We start from the raw sequence: 25,401 nt of genomic DNA on the forward strand, positions 1-25,401 counted from the left end.
GCATAGTAACTAAGAAACAAACTAAATGTCCATCAATAGATGAATGGATTAATAAAATGTATATATATACAATGGAATATTATTGACCTTAAAAAAGAAGATCATCCTACCACCTGCTATTTGGATGGATGTGAAAATCCATGCCATATGGATGAACCTTTAAGACATTATACTAAGTGAAATAAACCAGTCACAGGATAAAGACTGCCTGATTTCACTTACTTGAGGTATCTAAAATAGTCAAATTCACAGAATCAGAGAGTAGAATGGTGGTTACCAGGACCTAAGAGGGAGGGGAATGGGAAATTGCTAATCAATGGGCATAAAGTTTCAATTATGCAAGATGAAAACTTTCTAGAGATGTGCTGTACAATATTGTTCTATAGTTAACAACACTGTATTGTACACTTAAAAATTTGAGAGAGTAAATCTCACGGTAAGTTTTCTTACAATAAAATAAAATAATATTTTAAAAAGAAAAGCTTAACTCAAGAAAGCCTAGATGGATCCCAGTGATGAAACCCTGTCACCAGGATCCTAATACTGATCATGTCTTAATCCCTGTCTCCTGGCTCACTTGAAGCAGGCTCCAACTGAGTGGTGACAAATATGGCAGCCAGGAGCCTGTGCTCTAATAATTCTAATAATTATTCTAACAATTAAGTGACAAACTGAAAAAGAGATAGTTTTCTCAATAATTACAGATAGAATCCAAGAATTTTCTCAGGTTCTGGACTTGGTTATGTGCCTAGCCCTGGACTGAAATCTCTGGCCAGGAGGATGCAGTAGATTCATGTTCCCTCCTTGCCCAGGGGAGGCTGTAGCAGGCCTGCCTGAACTACCATGAGTAGGAGCCATGACAGGGTCATGTGGAAAGCAAAGGCTGAGACAGACTTGAGAAATGTCTGGACTTTGAATGCAGACCCCAACCCACACAGAGATCCATCTGAAGAGAACAGTAACTTTATAGGCTCAACATGTTCTATCATTTCCATTTGGTCCTTCTTTATATCTTCTGTTTCTTTGCAGGGATGTTCTATTTTCTTGTTAAAACTTCCTACTTTCACCTTTGTTTTATGTGTGTTTGTAACTGCTTTTGAAGCTTTTATATGATGGCTGCCTTAAAACTTTTGCCAGGTAATTCCAACGTCTGTGCAGTCTCATCGTTGGCATCCATTGATTTTTCTTCTCCCATTCAAGCTGAGATTTTCTTGATATGAAGACTGATTTACAATTGTATTCCTGGACATTTTGAGTGTTATGAGACTCTGGATCTCATTTCAATCTTCTGTCTTAGGAAGCCTCCTTTGACTGCATGCTGGCCGGGGAAGGGGTCCTGCCTCATTATGGCAAGCTGCAGGTGGAAGCCCAGGCCCCCATTTGGTCTCCATGATACCCTGCTGCAGGGGGAATGACTCCTCAATACTACTGGGCAGGGGTGGAACTTCAGGGTCCCCCTGGGTCTCTGGTGGTATCAGGGACCTTCTTGCTCCTACCCATGTGGCTTTCATGGATACAGCAGGTGGTAGACTGAGTGGCTTGTTACTGCTGGAAGATAACAGTCCAGGCTTTCCCCCTGGTCTCTAACACCTCGCCAGCAAAGAAGGGGAGGCATGCCTGTTACCACCGGGCAGGGGAGGAAGTGCCTTCTCCCCATGGGTCTCCACTTTTGATGCGGGGATGGGCATCATTACTGCCAGGTAGAAATGTAAGTCTAGGCTTCTCACTTTGCCTTTGCTGACAGAGGTGGAAGTGGGGCTGCTGTTTTTTCCTGTGGTGTTTCGCTGAAGTAGGGAGGTTACTGTCTAAACATTTTCTATCATGCTAGCCTGCCCCTTTCCTGGTTCTTTGGCTAGAGAGAGTAGGCATTTCTTGAGGCTTTTTTTTTTTTTTTTTTTGGTCAAAATTTCTTGGTTACCAGTTTCTCCAATACCTAGCTTGAGATATGTGAAGCAAAAAGAAATCCCAGAATCTTATTGTCATGTTGATCCTTAGATCCCAAGATTGCTAGCTGGTTTGCCTTCTTCTCTCTGTCTTTCAGTCTTACATTTATCTCCAATATCTACTTTTCTCTGAGATCTTGGCCCCGTATGTGCTGACTGCTTTAGTGTCCCTAAACCCAGACCCAGCAAAACTGGTGCGAGCTTTAAGTCACCATTTCTGGTAGGTCATTATGCCATGCACCAAGAAATGGTAATGCCCTAAGCGGGGAAAGGGAAAGAGTATACAGGGCTTACTCCAGTGTGTTTCCTTTCTCTTTGGGATATTGGCCCTGAAGCCCTAACTCTCTTGGTAGTTCCCTGGTGATTTTGAACAGATTTTTGAAAACTTATCCAGTTTTTCTTACTGTTCTTGCTGGAAGGGTTAGTGTGCTACAAACTGGTCTTCCTTATTAGAAACGAAACTCTCAGATACCTCCTTAGGATTTGCATACAATATTGTAACGAGTATTCTCTTCTTTCATATCTGCCCAGGAATTACAATTCAATTCTGACAGCGGAGGACTGAGAGTCAAGACAGACTGCATTTGTGAAGTTTAATAAAAAATGAATCAAACAGTTACTAATGAATTATTAGGTTTTCACCAGGGCTGACATTAAGCTTGTGTGCACTGGTACATTCATACTGGTTACTAGAATATTGATCTATTTCATATTAATTAGTAAATAACTGCTGTCCTGCATCACCTGTGCCCAACCTGGGATCCCACTGAAATTCTTAATGATCCGAAACATTAAGGCTAACATCCAGTTCAGGATGCAGCCTCAGTGACGCCATTCCAATGCCTTGGCCAGCATTGTATTATTTTTAGTGAGGGGGTATGATTAATTATTGTTAAGGTATTTTGAATACCACTCCTGTATACTTACCTCAGCTTATTTTTCATTTATTATAGATATTAATTATATTTTTCTTTTGGTTATTTCCACAGATAATTGCTTAATATGGCTCTTTACTTATTTGAATAATATGCAACAATATAATTAGCAAGAATATTTGGAATTGTTTCTGCTAGTATACTCTTAATTTCTAGTCTATGAATATCTTTACCTTACAGTAACATAATTGAAATCAGACGTGATTGCCAGTTTAAGCCAAATAACTATGGTAAGGCCAACCTCACAGCTGAGATAATAATTCCTGCTAATCAAAAGTGTCACATTGAATATATGAAACTAAGAACATCCTATAACACATATCTTATAGAAAATAATCATTAGCAAATTAGTTAATAGTGGCCATCTTTATTCTTCTATTACCTCCTGAATCATTTTCTTCTTGAACTGTGGTATCAGTGTATTATTGTCAATACACATGTCTGAAATCATATGCTCAAATTTCACAAGCCTTAATCAATATTTCACTTACTGACCTTCCATAGGAAAATTCAAGGCATTATGCAAGCTAAGATTTTTTCTTTCTTTTTTCTTCTTATTTGGAGATAGGGTCTCCTTCGGTTGCCCAGGCTAAAGTGCAGTAGGGCAATCATAGCTCACTGCAGCCTCAGATCCCTGGATTCAAGCAATCCTCTTGCCTCAATTTCCTGAGTAGCTAGGACTGCAGACATGCATTACCACCATTAGCTAATTAAATTTTTTTAATTTTTTTTTTTTTTTTTTTGGTGACAAGGTCTCACTATGTTGCCCAGGCCAGTCTTGAACTGCTGGGCTCAAGTGATCCGCCCACTTTGGCCTTCCAAAGTGCTGGGATTACTGGCATGAGCTACCATACCTGGCCCTAAAATTATTTTTCTTTAAACCAAATTACAAACAGAAGCCTAATTAATGATTTTGCCTAACTGTAATACAATTATAATTCTTCACTCTGAAACCCACCAATTTAGAAGACGTTACATGCATTTTTAATACCTTAACTTTTTTTCTTTATATGCTACATTGAAAATGGAACCGTGTGCTGCAAATAAAAGAAAAAGTGAGGGGCAAGAATGCCAGCTGTGAGCCACTGTGTCTTGCTGCCCCCAGAAAAAGAAAAAAAGTGCTTATAGATGTATTCATATTTCCCAGTGATTGTGACCAAGCCTTGGAGGCTTTTCCTGGATTTACCTTAAGTTCCTGGTTACTAATTTGGTCCAAAGAAATCTCAGTACCAAATGTATATTCTCCAACTGGGACTAAGCTTTCTTTAATAGGATTTATGAGACATACTTATCTTTGAAGATACTGTAAGGATTGGGTTACTGAAGATTGAAGACTGCCACATTGTCAAAATGCATTTCACTGAGCTAATTTAGTCCTGGTTCTTATCCCTAAAGAATTAGTAAAAATACAGGTAGGCAGATCAAGTTAATCTGAGAACAGCCATCTTCTCCAGGAGTGGACAATCCAGCAGCTTATTCTCCCTAATAGAAGAAATGGTTGATATCAATTTTGTATATATTTTAGTTCACTTTGAGAGGCTGTTTTCCGTTGATAAAACTTATGTAAAAAATGTGAAATGTATAAATGTTGGAGGGGTGTAGGGGGAAATGATGGTGGCAGAGACTGTGACAGTTTTGACCAGGTAAAACTAATTATTGAGGCTGCTTAGAAGGTAAATGTCCCCTGTTAAGGGGTTTCTTCAAAAATTTTTTGCTGTCCATCAATCACATGCAATATTACCTTGCATTTATGGGCTCCTATAGATGTATATGTTAATATTATTAATTTTAGACAGTAGGTAAAGTTACTTATTTCAAAGTGAAGACATGGAGGCTCAGCATGATTAAGTGACTTGCTACAGGTAATACAACATATAAGGATGAAAGCCAGATTCTAACTCTTTTTTCAGTATTTTCTCTTTCCAGTTCTCCACAGTCCAGGTAGTACCTGCATCTACTATAATCACATCAAATAACATTGTTTAACATTCTCAAGGCATGTTAGGGTAATTTTATCATTGTACTCATAATTGTTTTAAAGTTATTTCTTCCCCAGTCCCTGCTACAGAAAAGATGAACTGGAAAGGGATCAAAGGGGACATTCTCTGGCCCAAGAGGTCAAGAATTCACGTGTATTAATAAGGGATTAGTCTACAAGAGTTCCTCCCAGAAGCAAGTGAATCTTGTCCTCAGAATGTAATCCCCAGTAATGTAGAATTTTAATGACATAAAAGTGTTATAAGTCACTATGAGAAGAGGATGACCTAAGCAGTTCTGAGTGGCCCACTTGAAACACTGAAAATGAGAATGAAAAGAATGCTCTTAGCCCTGTCCAAGGGAGACACCATCATAGGAGCTTAAGTTTCAGATGATGGTAAAAGCATGCTGATGAGTGGAGCAGAACTAATTTTTGATAAAGCTATGAAACTCACTACCCCCCTCACCCCCAACACACACAAAATGGCTCCAAACTACCTGCTTCTCTTTGCCCGGAAGCCATGCTCAAACCATCTTGTGAGTATCAATGTGCCACATTAGGTTCTTATTAGACTAAGAAGAAGGTATCATACTCAGGGATAGAAAGATCCAGAAGCTGTAAAAGGCTTTTCCCACAAAAAAGTTTAATAGACACTAATTCAACAAGTCATTGATTGAGTCATACACTCATGCTTCGCACTGAAGAATCTAAAACGATAGAGACACCATTGCCCTTTAGGAGCTCAGAATTCAACTGGCTTTTTGGTGGAAATTAGTTTTATGAGTGAGTTTAAAGGGTATAAAACAATTTCATCAGGGCCTGCAACCTACTGGAAGAGTAAACCATAGTAATTCAGGTCAAATAACTGAGAAATGTCTAAAGTTTAGAGGTGAGAGCAAATCTAGGATCCCAGCCTAAATAAACCTGCATGAAGTTGTAAGCACACCTACATTGGTACATTTTCTCAGTAATTCATCAATGGGACTATTTCCTTTAATAAAACGTAGGGATCTTCAGAATTTAGCATTGGACAGCAAATCAGTGGCTGGAAAGGGGTGTCTGAACCAACCCCCAGGCTTTCCACCTGGGCTTTGCCTACCTTTTCTCCTTCTCCCCTCTGATTCTTATGCCTTCTCCTATGGGCCTCTTACCACCACTCCTGTTAGTGCTCTAAAATAAACAGGAACAAAATTAGTTTTACTTATTAGTTTTCACTGAAATTGGTTGAAATTTTCAGAAGAGTTTCTTTTACTAAATATTAAATGAGAACAAAGGGGAAATAAGAATGCTACACACATAGGCAAACTAATTAAGAAAAGCTTTCTGAACCTGTCAAAGCTAATTTGCCTGTGGGGCCTGAAAGTTCTATCTCATTCTGTATGGGATTCCCTGAAAAAGAGGTGGCCACCCTCTTAGCTCCAGGACTAAAATAATTCCTAGCAAGAGGAAAAGGTAGTCCGATGTTCTCTGGCTGGCATCAGTTGGTCTCCACAGGGCAAGCTTTTAGATGTTGTGACTACCCAGAGTTTGTCACAAAAGACACAGATTTCATTGCATTTCTGGCTGGGTGTCTCACTAGTCACTGACGCCAGGAAGAAGCTTATGCTCAAAGTCAGCCCTCCTCAGCACAGAATCAACTGGACTCCAATATCTTCCCACCACATCATAACCACAGCACCCACAGAGGCAGAGTCACATGGAAGTTTTTCTCTCACTGATTCCTGTTAACTGAGTCCCCTTTGCAGAAAATCATAGTAACTCAGCAAAAGGCAACCAGTGGTTAGAAGGGTTAAAGGACCATAGTGAAAAGACTAGAATCTATTGGACATCCCAAGATACTGTGATAAAAAGAATCTTTATTATTGAAATAACCGTGTTCCTCTATGCTCCTGTTGTTTTTGCTAAACAAGAACATGGCAATTTCATGAGATGAATTCAATCTGAAAAGGGGTAAGGAGTGAGACCCCCTCATACCACTTTTTTCCTTGACAGGAATGACGATATTTCTCTGGATTCTCTTCTTATATTTAGGCTCAAAGGATGCATGTGCCAATCCAAATATACACTGCCCTCAAACTTTTCTAGACAATCTTTTGGTTTGAAATTAAAGACAATGACCTAAATGTGGTGGCTAGAAGAACACTTCTGCTAATGATTTTGCTAGAAATCTTTGGTTAGGAGCAGAAGAAACTTACAAAGCCCAAGTGTTTACTACCTAACTTCCTTATATCATAGACCACAGATAATAATAGAAATAAACTGGCATATGCTTGTATTAATAGACAGCCTGAAAAATGAAAAGAAAGAAAACAAAGGAAAACTACTTATATTGGCAAGAAAAGTATAAGAAAACTAGAAAATTAAAAGTTACTGATGAATTGGTCAGGGATATTTAAAAATTATAGATATGTAATAAAAATAAGGATAAACAGAATATAATATGACTGTGTAGAGCATTAATTCTCAATGCACATGGAGAAAGAAATAATGGACACAATTTTAACTTTCTAGAAAAAATATTCTATTAATTAACACTGTACTTCTAAAAAAATAAGGTTTATGCCTTTTTCCCATTGTTCTGTAAAGATTTTTCTAAATATTAGAGTAAATTATTTAAAAATACTGAAGAAAGATAAAGAAGATAAAAATTACCCAAAATCTTATCACCCAGGAAGAATTATTATTAATATAATAACATTGTCTTTAACATTTTGATATATTTCCTTCTAGACTTTTTCTTTGGTAGGGGGAGGCTTATACCTCATACTATCAATTATGCAAAAGCTTGAATATTACAAAACAATCTAACAGTTGAATTTTAGACGAATAACAAGCTCTAAGGTCCAGATAGGAAAGAAGATGAAAACAGGGATAACCATTTGATGTTAAAAAGTCAGTTAAAGAAGTTGCCTGAGAAGCTGGTAGAGTCTGCTAATTCAGTGATAAGAAAACACTTGCCAATTTTTTCCTGTAAGTTTCACTTAGCCCATGTTACCCCTTTTGAGTGTGACTCAACCATCAGTAGACCCCTGAACTTTTTAAAAACTCTATTCATTCTCAGAAAACATTTACTCTTTCTGTTTTGGTCTGAACTACACAACCTACTAGCAAGTCTGAATCTCAACACATGCTGTAACTTATATAGCTTCATTATTATAAAAATATATCTAATATACAGGGGTGTGTGGTTACAAGTGTGTGTGTGTGTGTGTGTGTGTATCTTCCCTGCACTGCAGCATTTTGTCTGAGTTTGGCTCTCAGGCCAGCCGCATTCCCAGTGCTGGCAGAGGGCTAATGCAGTTTTCCTGAGACTGCAGATTCGATTGTTACTTATCTTTTATTATGATTTCCATCACTATCATTTTATTCAGGAGAAAAGCTTATCAATCCTGGTGATGTCCTTTTAATTCCAAGGGAATGTAAGATGGAAATTTATTGTCAGAGGCCCAAGGCTAAGAATACAGAGATAATAAGAAAGCCTTGAGAATAACTATCTTGGGTATATATAAACAACACTGATACATTACGTGCATAACTAAGGAGAAGCAGCGAGCTGATACAGACTCCAAGGAGAAGGAGATTGTAACTGTACATGGAGAAGAAAAAGGAAAATGAGCATTCTTCAAAAGCCCATGTGACATCAAAAATAGGTAAAGTTAACCACATGAGGAACCCAATACCTGAAGAATCAAGAAAGATAAAATCAGATGCATTGTACTTAATTTTTCTTTTGGTAAACTTTGTCATTGGAAATATTTCCTTTCTTCCATTTTGCAGATTTATAATGCCATTCTTTATGCCTTAATGAACTTCAAGCTGGCCTCTGAAAACTGTTCCCTCAAAATATTTAAAACTTTTCAATGCTGGTGTTTTTAAATTTTTTAAAGGCAACAAAATAAAAAAAAAAAAAGAAGAAGAAGAAAGAAAAAGAAAAAAAAAAAAAACCCACACTAGGAACTCCAAGTCCTGCCAATTTTTTCTTCCTGCCAAGTCCTATTAGTATAAATGAACGGTTTATTTTAAGAAATGCCTGATAAATTACTCTACACAATCAGTAATGAGGGTACTGTCAGCAAAGGAGAATCATTTCCAAAATTTACTTGGAATTAAGGAGCTAGTGCCTTCTAAGCTCAAACTGGGTTATGTGGCCCTAGCCCCTGTGGATTCCATAAATCTCTTCCTTCTTCTCAGAGGACAGAGGGATCAGCAGATATGGGTAACTGCTGGGATTTCTGTATGTCTGCTTACAGTTTTTGAAAACTGAAATAAAACATGGTCATTTGCAAACTTCCCTTGTCAACAATTTCTATCACTCTTTAGAGAGTTTATTTTCCTCTTGGACTTTGCCCCAGAGGAAAATATTAAAGACCTCAGGGTATTATAGAAAAATTTAAAAACACAAGTCAGGGCAAAAACAGAAAACAGCACGATTATAAAAAGGAAATAGTTAAAGAGCTCCACATTTCTTTTAGGACACAAACCTTCACCCAGCACCTGATTCCCATCCAGAGTGGCTTTAGAGAACTACACTTGCAGGGATGCAGAGGCTACAAATCACCAGCCAAAGACAAAAGCAAAGGAGGGCAACAAATGACCACTTCTAGAAAGAGGAAGAAAGAAAACCCCATAATTTAAAGAATGCTTAGGTAAATAAAACCATCAGAGTTTCAATTAAACAACAGGAGAGTATGATGATCATCAATGGCTTCCACACAGTTTGCCAACAGCACTGTACCTTACAGAGCCATCAGGTAAAACCCTTTGTGTGTTTATTGATGAACACCCAGAAGCCAGATCTCAGAAATAAAAGACGTGGTGGTGTCCTCTATCCCCAAGCCACTAATAGAAAACTGCCTTGTCCTGAAGCTTTATTTTTCTAAAGGGAGACATAGGTGACATTCCTTTTGATTAATTATGGCAGCAAACCCCAGCAAAGCTATTGTGGGAATGAAGAGTTTAAAACTTGAAGTCTGTTATCTGTGAAGCTCTCTTCTGCTCCTTAGAGAAATAGTATCACAAAAGTTAATGGTCAAATAAAATAAACAAATACCTCAAATCCTCGCCCACCCTCAATTTCCCTTGGCCTACTTATAAATCCCCCAGTGATGGGCTTCGACTACTTTTGCTGTAAGACTATTTTCCAACCACTGTCTACAAGACTTCCACTTACTCTTAGCAGTGTCTGTATAATGTTTGTGCTGACCCCGCATCAAAATCTTGTTAAGCCTCCAAGTAGGAGACAAAAGTGTTTCATACAATTTATACTACTCATATTTTGTATTTAATATGTTTAAACACTAGGATCAGAGTTCAGCGTTTAATGCAATGCAGTATGTACACAAGCTGACTAAATTACAGATGAACAGAGAGATGCTGCATACCTCCTCCAATCTTATAGCAAGAGGAAAGATATCAGCTCTGCTTAGGAAATATTTATAAGTCCCAAGCATTCTTAGCATCATTAATAAGCAACTCCTTAATGGTCCTTAGAGGTCATTGAGGGGAGTTGATTCCCATTTTGCAGATGAGGAAACTGAGACCTGAAAAGAAGTTGGGTGAATTTTTCTAGGGCAAAGACATCAACGGAGACAGAACCAGCACCACCCAGTGTAGAATATCAGACCCCAGACTCCTGAGCCATTCTGCCTGATCTGTTTCCCCAGGGTCTCTGCTCAGAACACTACCTGCATCCTCTACAAAAGGCTGGGGTGTTTTGGTCAATGTCCATGCTAACATTCCTGAGGTGGCTGAAAGGGAACCAAAAGGGCTGGAGAAATGGACTCTAATATTGGTTTGATTTGTACTTGGTAAAAGCCATACAGAAAATAATGGGGTGGAAAATCTCCTTATCCAAAAGACTCTCAGCTTCATCTCACCTACCACAGAAATATGTTTCTACAAAAAAATTATACTCCAAGGGTCTCAGGTCTAATCCCAAGTAACATTAAGTGGGACGGTCAGGGTAAGAAAGGTGTAAGTTTTACGCCAAGCAGATCACTCATATCAAACCAGCTTCCTTGGCCTCCAGGCCTGTGATCCACTTTGATTATTTTCTGATCACTTATGAGTGCAGGGCAGGATGCCAGGGTTCCTTTCTTTATAGCCTCACCTCACCACTGGGTGACGTGGAACATTCTTAGATCATTAAATTATGAAATAACCCAATGACAACAATTACAGAAAAAATGAGTGCTTCTGAAATAATTTTACTTCTGCCAGGAAAAAAATAAATGGGTAGACAAATGTAAATTTTAAATGAGCTAAATATCATATTTAATTTCTAAACATAACTTTAATCCTATTGTGAGCTCTCTGAAGCTAGCTTTGGAAATGGCTACCGCACTGTTATGATATTCCCCAGGTAAATCAAGTAGATTGTCACGATTCTAATCTAGGCATCATCATTATATTCTCACACCCCAAGGGTGCTAAAAGCACAGGTATACTAAAGAGTCTGTAGAAGGCAGCTATGATTTGTAAAGTACAATTCTACAACCTCTGGCCACAGCTGAGTAAAACAATAGGGTCTTGACTCAAAAGTGGTTAACCACTGGATTTCAGTCTATGTGACACTATGATCAGAGATGCTGTGTCCCAGTCCTCTCTGTGGAATTGAGAACTGGCAAACTAAGTCGCTGAGCTAGACAGCAGGGGCCACTAGAGTGGAAAGGTGGTGGGAGGCGTTGCTGGGGTGGCCACTGTGGGCTAGGCTAAGCATATGCTGAGGAGGGGAGTGACTATGAATACACAGAGGAAGCCAGCTGGGAAAGAAAGGGAAGAGTCAGGCAGAGGAACTGTGATTCAAACAAGGATGTGAGGGTGGTACAGTGCAGCCCCTGCCCTTGCTGCAGCTGGTCGTTTGGCTTCTCCCAGGCACAAACTTTCAATCAATCCTCCTTCACAGGAGGCAACTTAAGTGCATGTCTGTTTCTGGTAACCAAGAATGCCTTGAGAAGAAAAAAAAGGCCCCCAAAGGAAAGATTAAAGATCTTCTGGGGTAGTCCAACCATGGCACTGCCCAGTCCCAAGCAGACCCAGCTTTCCTCAGACCCACAGCAATGCCAGGACTCCCAGAAGAGGCTGGCTCCTAGTGTAGCTCCTGGTTCATGTGAGTACTTCAAGCAATTTGGACATTCTTCTTCCAAAATCATTATGAAGTATCACTGAAATTTAATACTAACAACATTCAGATTAAAAGATGACCCAAAAAAGTGAACTGATTTTTAAAAAAAAACCCACCATGGAAACATAAACAGGAATGTGGCCATTCACATCAGAATGTGGCTCTGATGTCTTTTTAACCTACTACAATAGAAACTCATGGCCTCTCCACTAGTTGATCCTGATGCCCATGGAAAAGGTAAGAGTGCCCAGTCTGATGCATACCTCCATCATGTGGCTTTCCATTCAAGTTAAGTAGAAAAAAAAGCAAGTAGGATCAAAACCTAGAAACTAATATCTGGGTCTAGGAAGAAGAATATGCATTTCATTAGTGTTTGGTTAACATGAATCTGAACAACCACTATCTATGAAGATAGATAAGAGGCTATCTAGAGAAGAGAAGAAAATTCTCTCTCATCTCTACCCCTGGTAGTAGGATTTTGAGTTCAAAACTTCATAGAGGAGATCCCCGTTACACCATAATAGAGCTTCTAAGATTGTCAGCATCTTCTCATGCTTCACCGCTCTACTGCATTAATGTTTCAAACAGCTCCCTGAGGAGAAAAACCAACCTTTGGCTTGATATTTACTACATGGGGCATTGTTCTATAGATGGCAAATGGATTTCATCCTACTTGCTAACTCCAAATGACTGTTAGAGCCCTGTCCCAGGAAGGGTTCTCCAAAGCCAAGTGCACTCTAAGCTTGGTAGGAAAGAGCCTGGGATTGATGAGCAATGTCTGTCACTGGCATGGGAGGGAAAAGAGCCAGAATGCTAGGTACCAGCCAGCTTTAGCTCACACCTTTAATGTGCAAGAGAGTGATTTAGAGGACTGCATTTGTGAGCCTAGAGCACAAAGAGATTCAGCTTCAAATATCTCTTTGAGATAGAGGTGTTGACATTTAAAACTGAAATAATACGTAGAAAGTAACATTGATGAAACTTATAGCCTCTAGGTTCAGAAAAAGTAAGAGCAACTGATTAATAACTATGGAAATTCCAGAAGAATATGAAAACTCAAATCCAAGAAGTAGAGTTTTTCTCATGATGCAAAAGGACCATTTGATGTCAATCAAAGAGAAACAACCATTAAAATGAATACAAATAGTGATGTAATCAATTTGGGTTTATGTCCTAAAATACAAACAAAAAAAGACACCAACAAAACCCCACAAAACTCAAAAAGTCTTTCAGTCTAAATAAGGCTGGAGTCTCCCTTCTGAACACGTGCTTTTGTGTTCTTTTTCCTATTTTGATAGTTGAGAAACTGAGGCAGCGTGGGAAAGAGAAAACTAATTCAAAGGCCCCAGTGTGAATCAACAGCAGATTCTGGGTTTAGAAATAGAAGAGTTGATTTGGAGTTGACTTGTTTTAGTTCTCAGACACGTGCGTGGATTCCCTGGCTGACTTTCACAGCGGCAGGATGGGGACAACCGCTGGGCACCTCACTGCAAACTGCAATATGGCTCAGCAGAAACTTGGCCAAGATGTATAAAAGTGGCAGGCACAATGGGGAAGGGTTCAGGTGAGTGGCCAGGAGGTCATCTGACATTGAAAGATAATATGTCTTAACAGAATAGATTCTTTAGAACACAAACTTTGGAAAAAGGAAAAGAACTAAAGTAACAATTCCAGAGGCAGAACCATTCTGAAAGCCTTATCTGTGTTCAAAACCTATATGGAGCTCCTCCTTCTCACACCCTAGGCTGACGTGATTTTATGTTGCTGCTGCTTAATAGGAATTTCAAAGATTGCACCTATATTGACTTATGTATACTTCCACGGAAGGAGATAAGGTGCAGAAATAATCCACTCACCTTACACTTAAATCCAGAGACAGTTTAGTATCTTGGGTTTGTGCTCTAAAAGGCATAAGGTATGTCCATCTAAAACCGGGCCAAATTTTCTCCCATGGAGAAGCAAAGCTCCACATCTTTAATTGACCTGAACCTTAATTTTCTAATCTGTAAAACACAGAAAATAGTATCAACCTGCCAAGATGAAAGAATGTTTCTAAAACAGTGTATGTTAGGCATCTTATCTGACAGAGTTAGCACTCAGTGCATATTAATTATTAGTTTGCAGATATACCTCTTAGCATTGTTAACTGAGAATGCTTGTAGGTATTTGCCTTTCCAGTAGAGAAACTGGGACTCTATGTCCTGCCAAAGACCTTGTGTATGTATAAGCTAGTGGTTGAGAGCAGAAGGAAAATACATTTACTTGTAAGTCAGGGTACGTAATTGGAAAAAGGATATCACACTCATTTTGGGCACAGCTCATTAGTGTGCATGGGCCCTTCAGGCCACCTCCTTCTGATGTAAGCCACATTAATGTTTACAGATGGTAAAGCAGATTTATCTTTCAAAACCTTCAGAGATGTTCAAGCAACTCTGAATGACTCTCAAATAAAAGCTTTTGCATTTGTTATTTGGCATCTCTTCTGTGTAGAAACCCCAATAACACCACAGTTGAAATTCCATAGTATGGTAAGCAGTTCCAAAAATAAGTATAGATTGCTACTGTGAAATACATATATTTTCCAATAACAAGAATTGCAGTCTCATTTAGAGGTTTTTTTGGTCACTGTTGTTTCACAATTAAAAAGATGTGAATCATTTTATTTAACTTTTTTATCTTTTTATTACCAACTAAGTGTTACTAATGGGACAGTACACATGGCCATGAAAACTCAAGACCCATTATTTCTTGATGTTCTGACCAAATTTGTGGGTTTTTTTTTTTATTTGCCAAAATGCCTTAGTCGTTATATTTCACAGTTACAGTATTTGGGGTAAATTGAAAATATGAAACTTATGGAAAAAGCCAACATATAATCAAAATCTGTAAGTCTTTGCAAGGCTTTATAATCTGTAGACAAGTATCAACAACAGAAATAACTCTGTTAGGAAATTATAACTGCATTTCGGCAAGACAGTGTTTTTGGCCTACAGATTCTACTTGAGCATCTAAAAATCAAAATGTAGCAAAAATTAACACAATCAGCAATCTCCCATCTCCACAATGAGTAATGAGAACATTATAGATCAATTTCATGGGACACTGGGAACTTTTCAAGATTAATTAATAACATCTATTCTAAAGAGAAAGCAACAGACACATTTATCTCATACTTATTTGCAGTAATTACATAAAAGAGAGCATTTATGTAAATTACAGCAAATATTTCAGTTTTCATTTTGCCTGCTACTTCTGAAGGCATTCTTTTGGCAAGAATAACTTCTGGGCTTTCATGAGATACATTAAATCTGTTTCATAGAATTTCCTATCTTCCCTGTGACTTTCAGAGGGATGGCTATTCAATCTCTTCTAAAAGGGAAAGAAGGCTGATTTCCAAAACTTGGAAATAATCATAAGCTTTACACAATCTTGGTGAATCTTAAATTAGGGAAATAAAAAAATGTAACAAAGGAAAGCTTTGGGTTGAATTCGGAAGTATTGTGAGATTCTAAAATTTGATGTAGTGTATTTGCCCTCATAACACATTTCTGTAGAAAATAGATTTATAGCATCCATTTTCACTCTGATTTCCTGTTTCTCTGTCCATTCACCAACAAGTATTTAGAAGCCTAAAATGGCTATGTGGAGTGTTTTAAGAGTTAACCTAGGAAGTGAGCACCCCTTTGGGAGCAATTTGATTGGTTAATACTAGTTCTGAGCTCGGCATGTGAATCTTTATGACTGCACAGCTTCGGGAATGAATTGCTTGACCTCAACTTTCTCCATGGGGGCGCACACCTTAATTTTCCACACTAATTTTCAAATGAAATGACAAAAACACTTTACTTATCTAGAGGTCAACTATTCTACAAACTCAACTACTTGGAACTCAGACAAAAAGCAAGCAAAAAAAGTGTCTCTGCAGGCAAAGTGATGTCATCAAATCGCATAGATTTTCCCCATCGGAGAGCTGCTCATCATTTGAAGCAAATGTACATTGATTTTATTCACAATTCCCATCACTATGCTGATGTTGTTTTCGAGCCTAGAGCAGATTAGAGGAAACAAATCGTATGTGAGAAAGAGAGATTAATAGAGGCAATACACCCAAAATAATATGATATAAAAAGATACGGCCGGGCACAGTGGCTCACGCCTGTAATCACAGCATTTTGGGAGGCCAAGGTGGGCTGGTCACCTAAGGTAAGGAGTTTGAGACCAGCCTGGCCAACATGGTGAAACCCCATCTCTACTAAATATACAAAAATTACGTGGGCGTGGTGGCAGGTGCCTGTAATCCCAGCTACTTGGGAGGCTGAGGCAGGAGAATCGCTTGAACCCAGGAGGTGGAAGTTGCAGTGAGCCGAGATCACACCATTGCACTCCAGCCTGGGTGACAAGAGCAAAACTCCATCTCAAAAAAAGAAAGATACTAATTCAAAAATTATTAATAAAAAGGTCAAATGATTCCATGTGTCCCTGTAGTCCATAAGGAATCACTTACTATAAAAAATTAATATTCATAATGATTATAAAAACAAAAGTTTTCATTTTATTCAATCTACATTAGTTAAGAAAGTGAGGAAGTTGTTTTATAAAGTAATTTTATAAAGAATTTCATGGAATACAAAATATTTCAAGCTGGTGCAGTGGCTTACACCTGTAATCTCAGCACTGTGGGAGGCCGTGGCGGGCAGATTGCTTGAGCCCAGGAGTTCGAGACCAGCCTGGGCTACATGGTGAAACTCTGCCTCTACTGAAAAAATCAGCTGGTTGTGGTGGTGTACACCTGTAGTCCCAGCTACTAAGGGGGCTGAGGTGGGAGGATCCCTTGAGCCCAGGGAGGCTGCGGCTGCAGTAAGCCATGATTGCACTGCTGCACTCCAGCCTGGGCAACAGAGTGAGACCCTGTCTCAAAAGTAAATGATAGAGATAGATGATAGATAGACAGATAGATAGATAGATAGATAGATAGATAGATAGATAGATAGATAGACAGATAGCAGATAGATAACACCAGATAGATAGATAGATAGATAGATAGATAGATAGATAGATAGATAGATAGATAGATAGATAAATTTCAAAAGAATTGGCACATAAGGATATGCTCTGGAGACCTAGCGTCTATCATGATGAATGCTGGAAAATCTCATAGTTATTTAAAGAACTGCTTGTGAGCTCAAACATGGAACTCTGTCTTTTTATTTTTTTTTAACCAGAAGCATGTTCTCCTCCAAAGAATAAAGGCTTTTATCTGTAACCACAAGAACTTGAAACAATCTGCAAGACTTACGTATGGGCTGATATTCAGCAGGTGGTAACAGGAATATGGGAACCAAAGCCAGAAACTGAGCTTTCAATGAGAATGTTACTCTCTCCCCTACTCCTACAGACTTTTGGTGGGGAAAGTGAAGAAGAAGGGAGGAGGAAGGGAAAGTTCATCCTGCTGAGGATGGAGGAGCAGACTGCAAGCTGGCTTACTCCTTCAGGGAGCTTGAGGGGGCACTATTAATAATTATGCTTGGACAACAGGCATACACCAAGACAGTTCTAGGCAAATGGAACATATGGTCACCCTAGTTTTAAGGAGCAAGATGAAAAATACTATGCTAATTAACTATCCTCTAACAATTCTTGAGGTAGAGGACAGTGGGAAAATATAAAGGAGTAATTCACAAAAGTATTCCATCGAATACCCTGAAGAAATAACTTCCCCAATTTATGTGCTCATTCATTCATTCAGTCTCAGTGAATAGCTACTGTAATACATTACAATTTCCAATATAATCTCTCTTTCCTATTAGATTACATGTTTTTAAGAGCCAGAATGTCTTTTAAAATTATATTTCCTTTCAAGTCTCATTTATTTCACTTCTTCAGTAGATGATAAATATCTGTTAACAATCAAAATAGTATCTGTAAGAAAAATGGAAGACCTACATATTGAAAAAATAATATGAATAATAATTACACTTTTATTCCCCCATCAAATCTTGAATTAATCTTACAAAGATAAAATTAGTCACTTGAACTTAGTGCTATACGATCCTGGATTGCTCTGAACCACAGTATTTACCTTTCCAGCACTGACAACCTCATGGCATTTTTAAGATACATTACAGGAAAGGGGCACATTAGAAAAAAAATGCTAGAAAATAAATTGTATATTGTGTTACTTGATAGCCTTTATAATTCAATTTGACTATCAGTCTACTTGATAACTATAGTGTTACAGTTACTGATATAATTTGGTTACATCGATACAGATTGTGATCCACACACAATCTGCTGTATTTTAATAGATTAAACTACACCTTTCTAAACTGTATTTATAGAGAAAGATGTGGGTGAGTGTTGGGGGGGAAATCTGAGTATGTTTTGCTGTGTGTAGAATTACAACTTTTGAAACAAAACATACACTCACAGCTACATTTGTTATACTTTTGGATATACAATCTTAACTTCCTGGGAATTTCTAGAAAACTTTTAAAAGCATAAAATATAGTATACATGAAATTAAATTATCTGCTCATATTTCAAAATTTTAGAGACATTGGCATCTGGAAACTTTTCAGGGTTAATTAGTTCATTCATTCACTATAAATACATTTTAATAGCTACTGTGCTAGGCCATAAAGTGATCACAGAGCTCCTGCCTCAAATTGCTCATAGTCCGGTGAGCAATTTGTCTCCAAGGTTATAAAGGCATTTGACACAGTGAGTGAAGGTATTCACAGGATGTGGGGAGCATACAGGAGGGACACCAGTGCATTGGGGATTAGGAAAAAGTCTTCCTAGAGCAGGAATTATATAAACTGAGTTAAATGATGATGTGACAGATATGGTTTGTTGTCCATTAATATCCCTTCTCTTCTTCCATAGAAATAGGGCATCTGTTTTCCAGTAGGGCAAATGCCACGCTTCATCACCAGGATAAAAACTACATTTCCCAGCCCCTGTGCAGGTGACTAAGTACTTGTTAATATATGTGAGTATAGGTATAATTTGACAGCTTCCAGGAACCTTCTCCCGAAATAGTTGGGGTATGCTCTTTGTTCCTTTTTCCTCTTTGTGCTTTCCTCTAACCCTCTGTCTGGAACATAGATATGATGACCCAAGCTCGAAATGCCATCTTGTACTACAAAGACAAGGACCACCTTCCAGGGAAGGTGGAGCAATGAGCTAAAAGGAGCCTGATTTCCTGAAGACATCCCAGGGCAGAGATGTCATACCAGCGCTGAACTGCCCACCTCCAGACTATCATGGGAGAGAGGATTAACCTCTCTTTAATCTGTGCTATTTGGGGGTCTCTGTTACAGCTAAAGATAATCCTGATGCAGCAGAATAGAAGTTATCTAGGCAAAACATAATATAAAAGCCACTCACCACAGAGGAAACAATACATGCAAAATAACAGAGACAAAACAGCATGGTGTTTTCAAGACACTTGACAAGTTCAGCATGACAGGGGTTCAGGGAGGAAGTAGATGGAAAAGTATCAAGCTTAATCATGAAGGGGCTAGCAGGTCATGCAAAGAAAATTTGATTTAATTAGAAATGCATAAAAATCAAATGCATATTTAAATAAAGGAGAAATAATGTTATAAGAAATGAGTGAGTTAATATACAGGCTCAATCCAAGAATCAACAACTAAGTGTTGAGGGAAAGAAGTCAGACAGCTATGCTTCCTGCATTGGTGTGTACATTTGGGGCCTTGGCTACCTTGTTTAGGGATCAAATAAAATTTAAGATAGAGTTTAGAGAAAGGCAGGTATATTCATTTCCTGTGGCCATTGTTACAAATCGTCACAAAGTTGGTGGCTTAAAACAACATGCATTTGTTTCTGTAGAGCTCTGGAGGTCAGAAGTTTGAAATGGGTTTCATTAGGCTAAAGCTAAAGCACTGGCAGAACTACAGTCCTTTTGGAAGATCTAGGGGACAATCCGTTTCCTTGCCTTTTTCAGTTTCTAGTGATGGCTTGAATTTCTTGGCTTGTGGCCCCTTTCTCCATCTTCAAAGCTTATCACTCCGCTCTCTGCTTCCATTATCACATCATATTCTCCTCTGATTCTGACTACTCCTGTGTCCCTCTTATAAAATGGTGGTGATTACACGAGGCCCTCCTGGATAATTAAGTTAACATCCTTGAATTAATCGCATCTGCAAAGTTCCTTTTGTCATATATGATAGCACTCACAAGTTCCAGGGATTAAGACATGACATATTTAGAGGGCATTGTTCAGCCACCACCTCAAGGAATCAGGTAAAAATCCCAGATTAGGAAATGAGAAATTTGAATTTTGCTTCTAACTCAGTCACTGACCTTAAAAGCCACTTAAGTCAATTCCCTACTCTACACTTAAACATAAAATTCCTGCTAAGTGCTCATCCACTCTCTTCTTTTAACTCTACTATTACTGCTACGTTCGCTTCCTTGCCAGGAAGGTCAATACTCTCCCCCTTGCTTTTTTTTTTACTGCTCCCCATGTAAGAAAGCTTGTCTATGCCTTGAGCTTGAATCCTTTCCCTCTAACATCTAATTATTAGCCCTAGTTCTGCCCTCTCAAGGAATATCCCTCTCTACATTAACCACTATAGTCAAGACTTCTCCTAATAGACACACTCAGCACAGGACACGATTTCAAGCTGCCTTGCCCTGCAGGCTGCACTCTCCCTAAAGAACAACGTGGCACTCACATGTGCCTCCCCATCAAACTTCTGTGTGCACCTGCCTTCCAATACAGGGTACTGATGTTTGGAGGTCTGATTAGGTATTTACAAGAAAAAGGAACGGCATAAACAAATTAAGTGTTTTATAAATGTGACACCAAGCATCAACCATGATACAAAGACATTTGGATTGCAATATGGCAAACACAACATTATTTGAAAGAAAATGAACTGCCTATAGGACTCAGTTTTTAAGCATCCAGCCTGATCTTCACAGCAAGTATTCTTTTATGAAGCAACGTTTGCTATTGGTCATGTTGAACATAATTCTACCTAGAAATGGTCATAGAAAGATAAAGTGGGTCTCGATGCTGTTTAAAACATTTAGGGGTTGTTGGCATTAAACACACTGAACAGATTCCTGGGTGACCTTGCCTCCTGGTCAAAAGGTGCCTCCCACAAAGTGGCCTAGGCGAGTTGAAACATCATTCTTATATCCTTTATGGAGAACAAGAGTCCATGGTGCCATTGAGGACTCTAGGAAACTTCCAAGAACTTTTCCAGGGACACAGGAAGCAGCCGAGGCTTCCTGCAGATTGCTGCTGTGAACCCTCCTTGAGCAGCCACTGCCTCTTCCACTAAAGCTGTGCAGAGTTCTAAGAAATAGGTAGTGAAGCAGCCTGAGGCCCCTGACTATGGAATCTTACCTGCTGAATGTAGGAGAAGAAGCCCAAGACTGAGCTGAAAACCTTATCTGGATAATATGCTGCTTGGTTTTCTGCCCTTTAATTCTCCTCCCCAATTTCTACAGAGCCTGGGACCCTGAGGGAGTATGGGGCATTCTTGGTCCAAGCTCAGATGACCCATGGCCAGTCCTCACTATGTCTTCAGACACAGTCATGGTGCTCAAATGTGTCCTGAAATGAATTCCTACCTTTTGTTCAAGTTTTGAAAAGTCTGCCTTCTTCCCTTGGTCTCAGTTCCACCCTTAAAACTATTCTGGTAACTGTGTCCTTCCAGGATATGGGAAAATCAATGATTCCATCTTGTTCTTGGCTTTTTCTTTCTTAAATGTCAGGAATTGAATTCTGCTTTTGAATACTGGCCTTGTGGCTGAGGCCCTGCTATCCAGAAGGATTTACCTGAAGCCTCTGTCTTACCTATTTGCTAGGATTCTGTGATGTTTCTTGAACCTACGATCTCTGTGTGTTTTGTCCACTGCCTATCAGGGCACCTTTTCATCTCTTGCTAAATCTTCTGACACCATATTTACCAGTTACTGTGCCCCACCTGATGGGTCAGCATTCTTTCCATTGCCCACAGGTAGGCCATCCTCTGCCACCACTCTGACCCACACCAGTTGGCCTGCCCAGTTCCAAGTTCTCACATCCATGGGCTGCTCCATCCTAATTAGGCAACTAACCCTGTCACTCTCCTGTGTGGTTTCATATCAGATCTGGGTCCCATGAGAGACCCTTTGGACCAATAGCATTTTGAAAAATGCCCCATTCAGATAGGTTTGGGAATGTTAGGGCTTAGGAATACCATATAGTTTTCTTTTATATCATGTGATTTACATTCTATGGGCCTATATTTTAGGTACAAAACTCTATACAGATGGCTTTTTTAAGTTACAGGAATTAATATTACACCCTTTTGAGAAAAATTCTATGAAGACACCACCTATGTTTTTTGTTTTTCTTTAATGCAGGGGGTCAATTCCTGTAAGCCAACTTGTTTTTAGTGTTGTGGTTTAAGTAGACTTTTCTCTTCCTTTGCAAAAGATAGATTCAAAAGTCTTAAGTCACTGGAACATTTTCAAAAGCATGTAATAAGTAAATAATCCAGACAGTACATATCTAAACATTTCTTAGGTTAGATGTGGAGATATTGCTGTTATGTAATCATCATCATCAATATAAGGCCTCCTTAAGTGTGGGCACCAGTTTTCATGCCTTTACTACTATATCCAGGCTATCACTTTCATCCAATATTGTTAAATTCCCTATGGTGCAAATTAAATGTCACATACACAATAATATTACCAGTAACTTACATTTGTATAATACTTAAAGTATTTGACTTGGAATTTCAAAATATGTCATGTGAACACATATCCACCTCAAACTGCATATATAGGCAAGGAGGATAGGATTGGATTGCTTATATGAAAAATATGTGTATTTGCTAAAATCTACAACTGACTACTGGTTAATTTTCAAATACTCCAGCAGTTCTCTATACATACCCTAAGAGAATATGGCAGGAAAAAATTATTTGCTTCAAAGCTTAATTCTTAGTAACATATTGAAGTTTACAATTTCTATTAGGAAAAATACTAAATTGACAGGATTTGCAGGAATTTAGATTTGCGGGAACAAAGAAAAAACAACAGGAATATCCATATATTAAATAAAGATTTTCCCAGCACTTTGGGAGACTGAGGCAGGTGGATCACCTGAGGTCAGGAGTTCGAGACCAGCCTGGTCAACATGGTGAAACCTCATCTCTACTAAAAATACAAAATTAGCTGGGTGTGGTGGCATGTGTCTGTAATCCCAGCTACTCAGGAGGCTGAGGTGGGAGAATTGCTTGAACCCGGGAGGCAGAGGTTCCAGTGAGCAGAGACCACGCCACGGCACTCCAGCTGGGACAACAGTGTGAGACCCTGTCTCTAAATAGATAAATAACTAAAGATTTAAGGTTGAATTTAGTTATACCAGGACTGACAACAGGATTTGTATATAGATTATATGTATCACTTTTTCTACACTTTTGAGGGCTTCATGGTTTCAACTATATTATATTGGAATTCAAGTATAAAAAATTATATTACAACAGAGTTCTGTTGTCTTTAAATAGGAGAGCACCGAAATAAACTTTTGCCTTTTCCCACCTCACACGAAAGGTTGAATGTTGACATTTCCTTTCATATATGTGAAGCATTTAATAAAGGTAAAAAAGAGTAGTCCAAAGAAAATACATGGCTGAAAACTTAGAGGGTGATGCTTGATATTCAAGAAAAGAACAGGAAGGGGCCTTGTGGTCAGAGGGTTTCCCTGCATCTGAGAGAAGGCGCCCTGGTTGACTGGGTGAAAGATTTAGACTACTTCAGAAACTACTCAAATATGAGTATCTCCTCTACTTCTTTTTAACTCATGAATTCCAGTTTCCTCCCCCTGTATGGGCCTTCCCTTGGTCTTTATTATTACCTCCTAAACCCTTTACATAAGGACAAAGGAAACTTAAAAGATAAAGAAGAACATAATTGGCAATTTATATTGGTTTAGAAACCTCTTGTTCTAAATAGCTCATTTTTCTTTCAGCTCCATGAATACCCAAATCGTTAAAGTAGATGACTTTATAATAGTTCGTTATTTTTTATTTTTTATTTTTTATTTCAGGAGAAAAACACAGTTTTTAGGGGTTTTTTTTTTTTTTCTTTAATGGCATGTCCCTGAAAGCATTTGTATCAGGCTCTTCAGATTCCAGGAAGGAGTTTGAATGTAAAGAGACCAAGAAGCATTTTCAAGCCATTTTTTTGTTTGTTTATTTAGTTTACTTTTTTTGAAATGAAGAGAATCCAATTCCATAGAAAATACCTTGGTATTTCAACTGGAATGAGAACGTCTGGTTTGGAGAGTCCACAGTTCTAATCTGATTTAAGACCAAATGTATTTACATGACAGTTGTTTGTATTTGTCTTACTGGAAAATTTCACAACTAAAGATTTAGAAAAAAGGATCAGAAAGAAAATTATCTGTAATTCACTACAAATGAAGAGAAATTAACTAATAAAAACTATTGTTAAATCTCATTGAATCTAAATGCCAAATATGAAATAAGCTGTCACTTACACATTCTGAGAATGTAGGGACTCTACTGCTATAAGCTGGCAAAGGAGATTATGAAACCCCACTATACCATTCTGATTATAACTTGAGATACCATAAGCACAAAGAACCTCTAGGATTGGAACACTAGAGAAAGAGGAGCCTCCACACCACAGAAAGAACACTGCAGCCCCAACCTGTGGCATGCTTGGAAGAACTGTGTGTGAGTCCCAGCTGTGATCTTACTCCTCTCCAAGAAATTGACAGCTCACCTTGTACACAAGGTAGCAGAGGGATGAAATAGGATTGGAACTACCTCTATCAGGAAGGTTGACAGGGAAAACTCCTTAGCTAGTTCAATGCAGTAAAACAGCCCCAATTAAGCTTCATTTAACAAATATAATCTTTGGGATTATATTGTTTGGTTTCAGACTCTACTCCACCCTACTCTCTTGAATTGATCCCAGAATAATTGTTTAAGTCGCTTATTTTTTTTAACCTTCCTGTCAGGTCTGTTTTTTCCATCAGTACTAATATACCATTTATATTTTTTTTTAAGAAAAGAAGAAAGCCTTATAAAGATAGCCAAATAAGATGATATATATCATCTCTGCTTAAGTCCTGCTATGGAACTGAATTCCTCATATTTGAAATGTGTCCCATGAATGTAAAAGACATAAGCAGTCAGTCCTGATGGCTAAAAAAGGTGAATGAGGTAACAGTAACACTGATGGGCTGTTTGTCTCAAATGTCCCATAAATAGAAATGTGAAATTAATTTTTTTCAATCTACATTCTCTCTACTCAAGGAACAAACTCCTCAGTGGTGAGCTGAGGTAAGGCATTTAACAGGGAATGGTTGGAATTTGAGTTGTCATTTTCATGCTCATATTTGGGAACTTCTTGCAGAAATAA

General features: G+C 38.4%; 1 protein-coding gene across 7 annotated transcripts in view; it reads right to left on the reverse strand.

Annotated features, from left to right (window-relative positions):
- The window catches only part of SUGCT (succinyl-CoA:glutarate-CoA transferase), a 732,345-nt gene that overhangs the window by 70,973 nt on the left and 635,971 nt on the right, over nt 1-25,401 (reverse strand). Inside the window, exon 15 of one of the 7 annotated variants that reach the window (XM_063708514.1) lies at nt 5,895-6,026. The exons of 5 other annotated variants lie outside the window; for them this stretch is intronic. In XM_063708514.1, coding sequence (XP_063564584.1) covers nt 6,019-6,026 — 8 coding nt within the window. In that variant the 3' untranslated portion in view covers nt 5,895-6,018. Of the gene's footprint in view, nt 1-5,894; nt 6,027-25,401 lie in introns of those variants that run through there. One more of the 7 variants, XM_055347703.2, reaches the window with a different exon arrangement.

Source organism: Gorilla gorilla, chromosome 6 (assembly GCF_029281585.2).
Source record: "Gorilla gorilla gorilla isolate KB3781 chromosome 6, NHGRI_mGorGor1-v2.1_pri, whole genome shotgun sequence".
Classification (NCBI taxonomy): domain Eukaryota; kingdom Metazoa; phylum Chordata; class Mammalia; order Primates; family Hominidae; genus Gorilla; species Gorilla gorilla.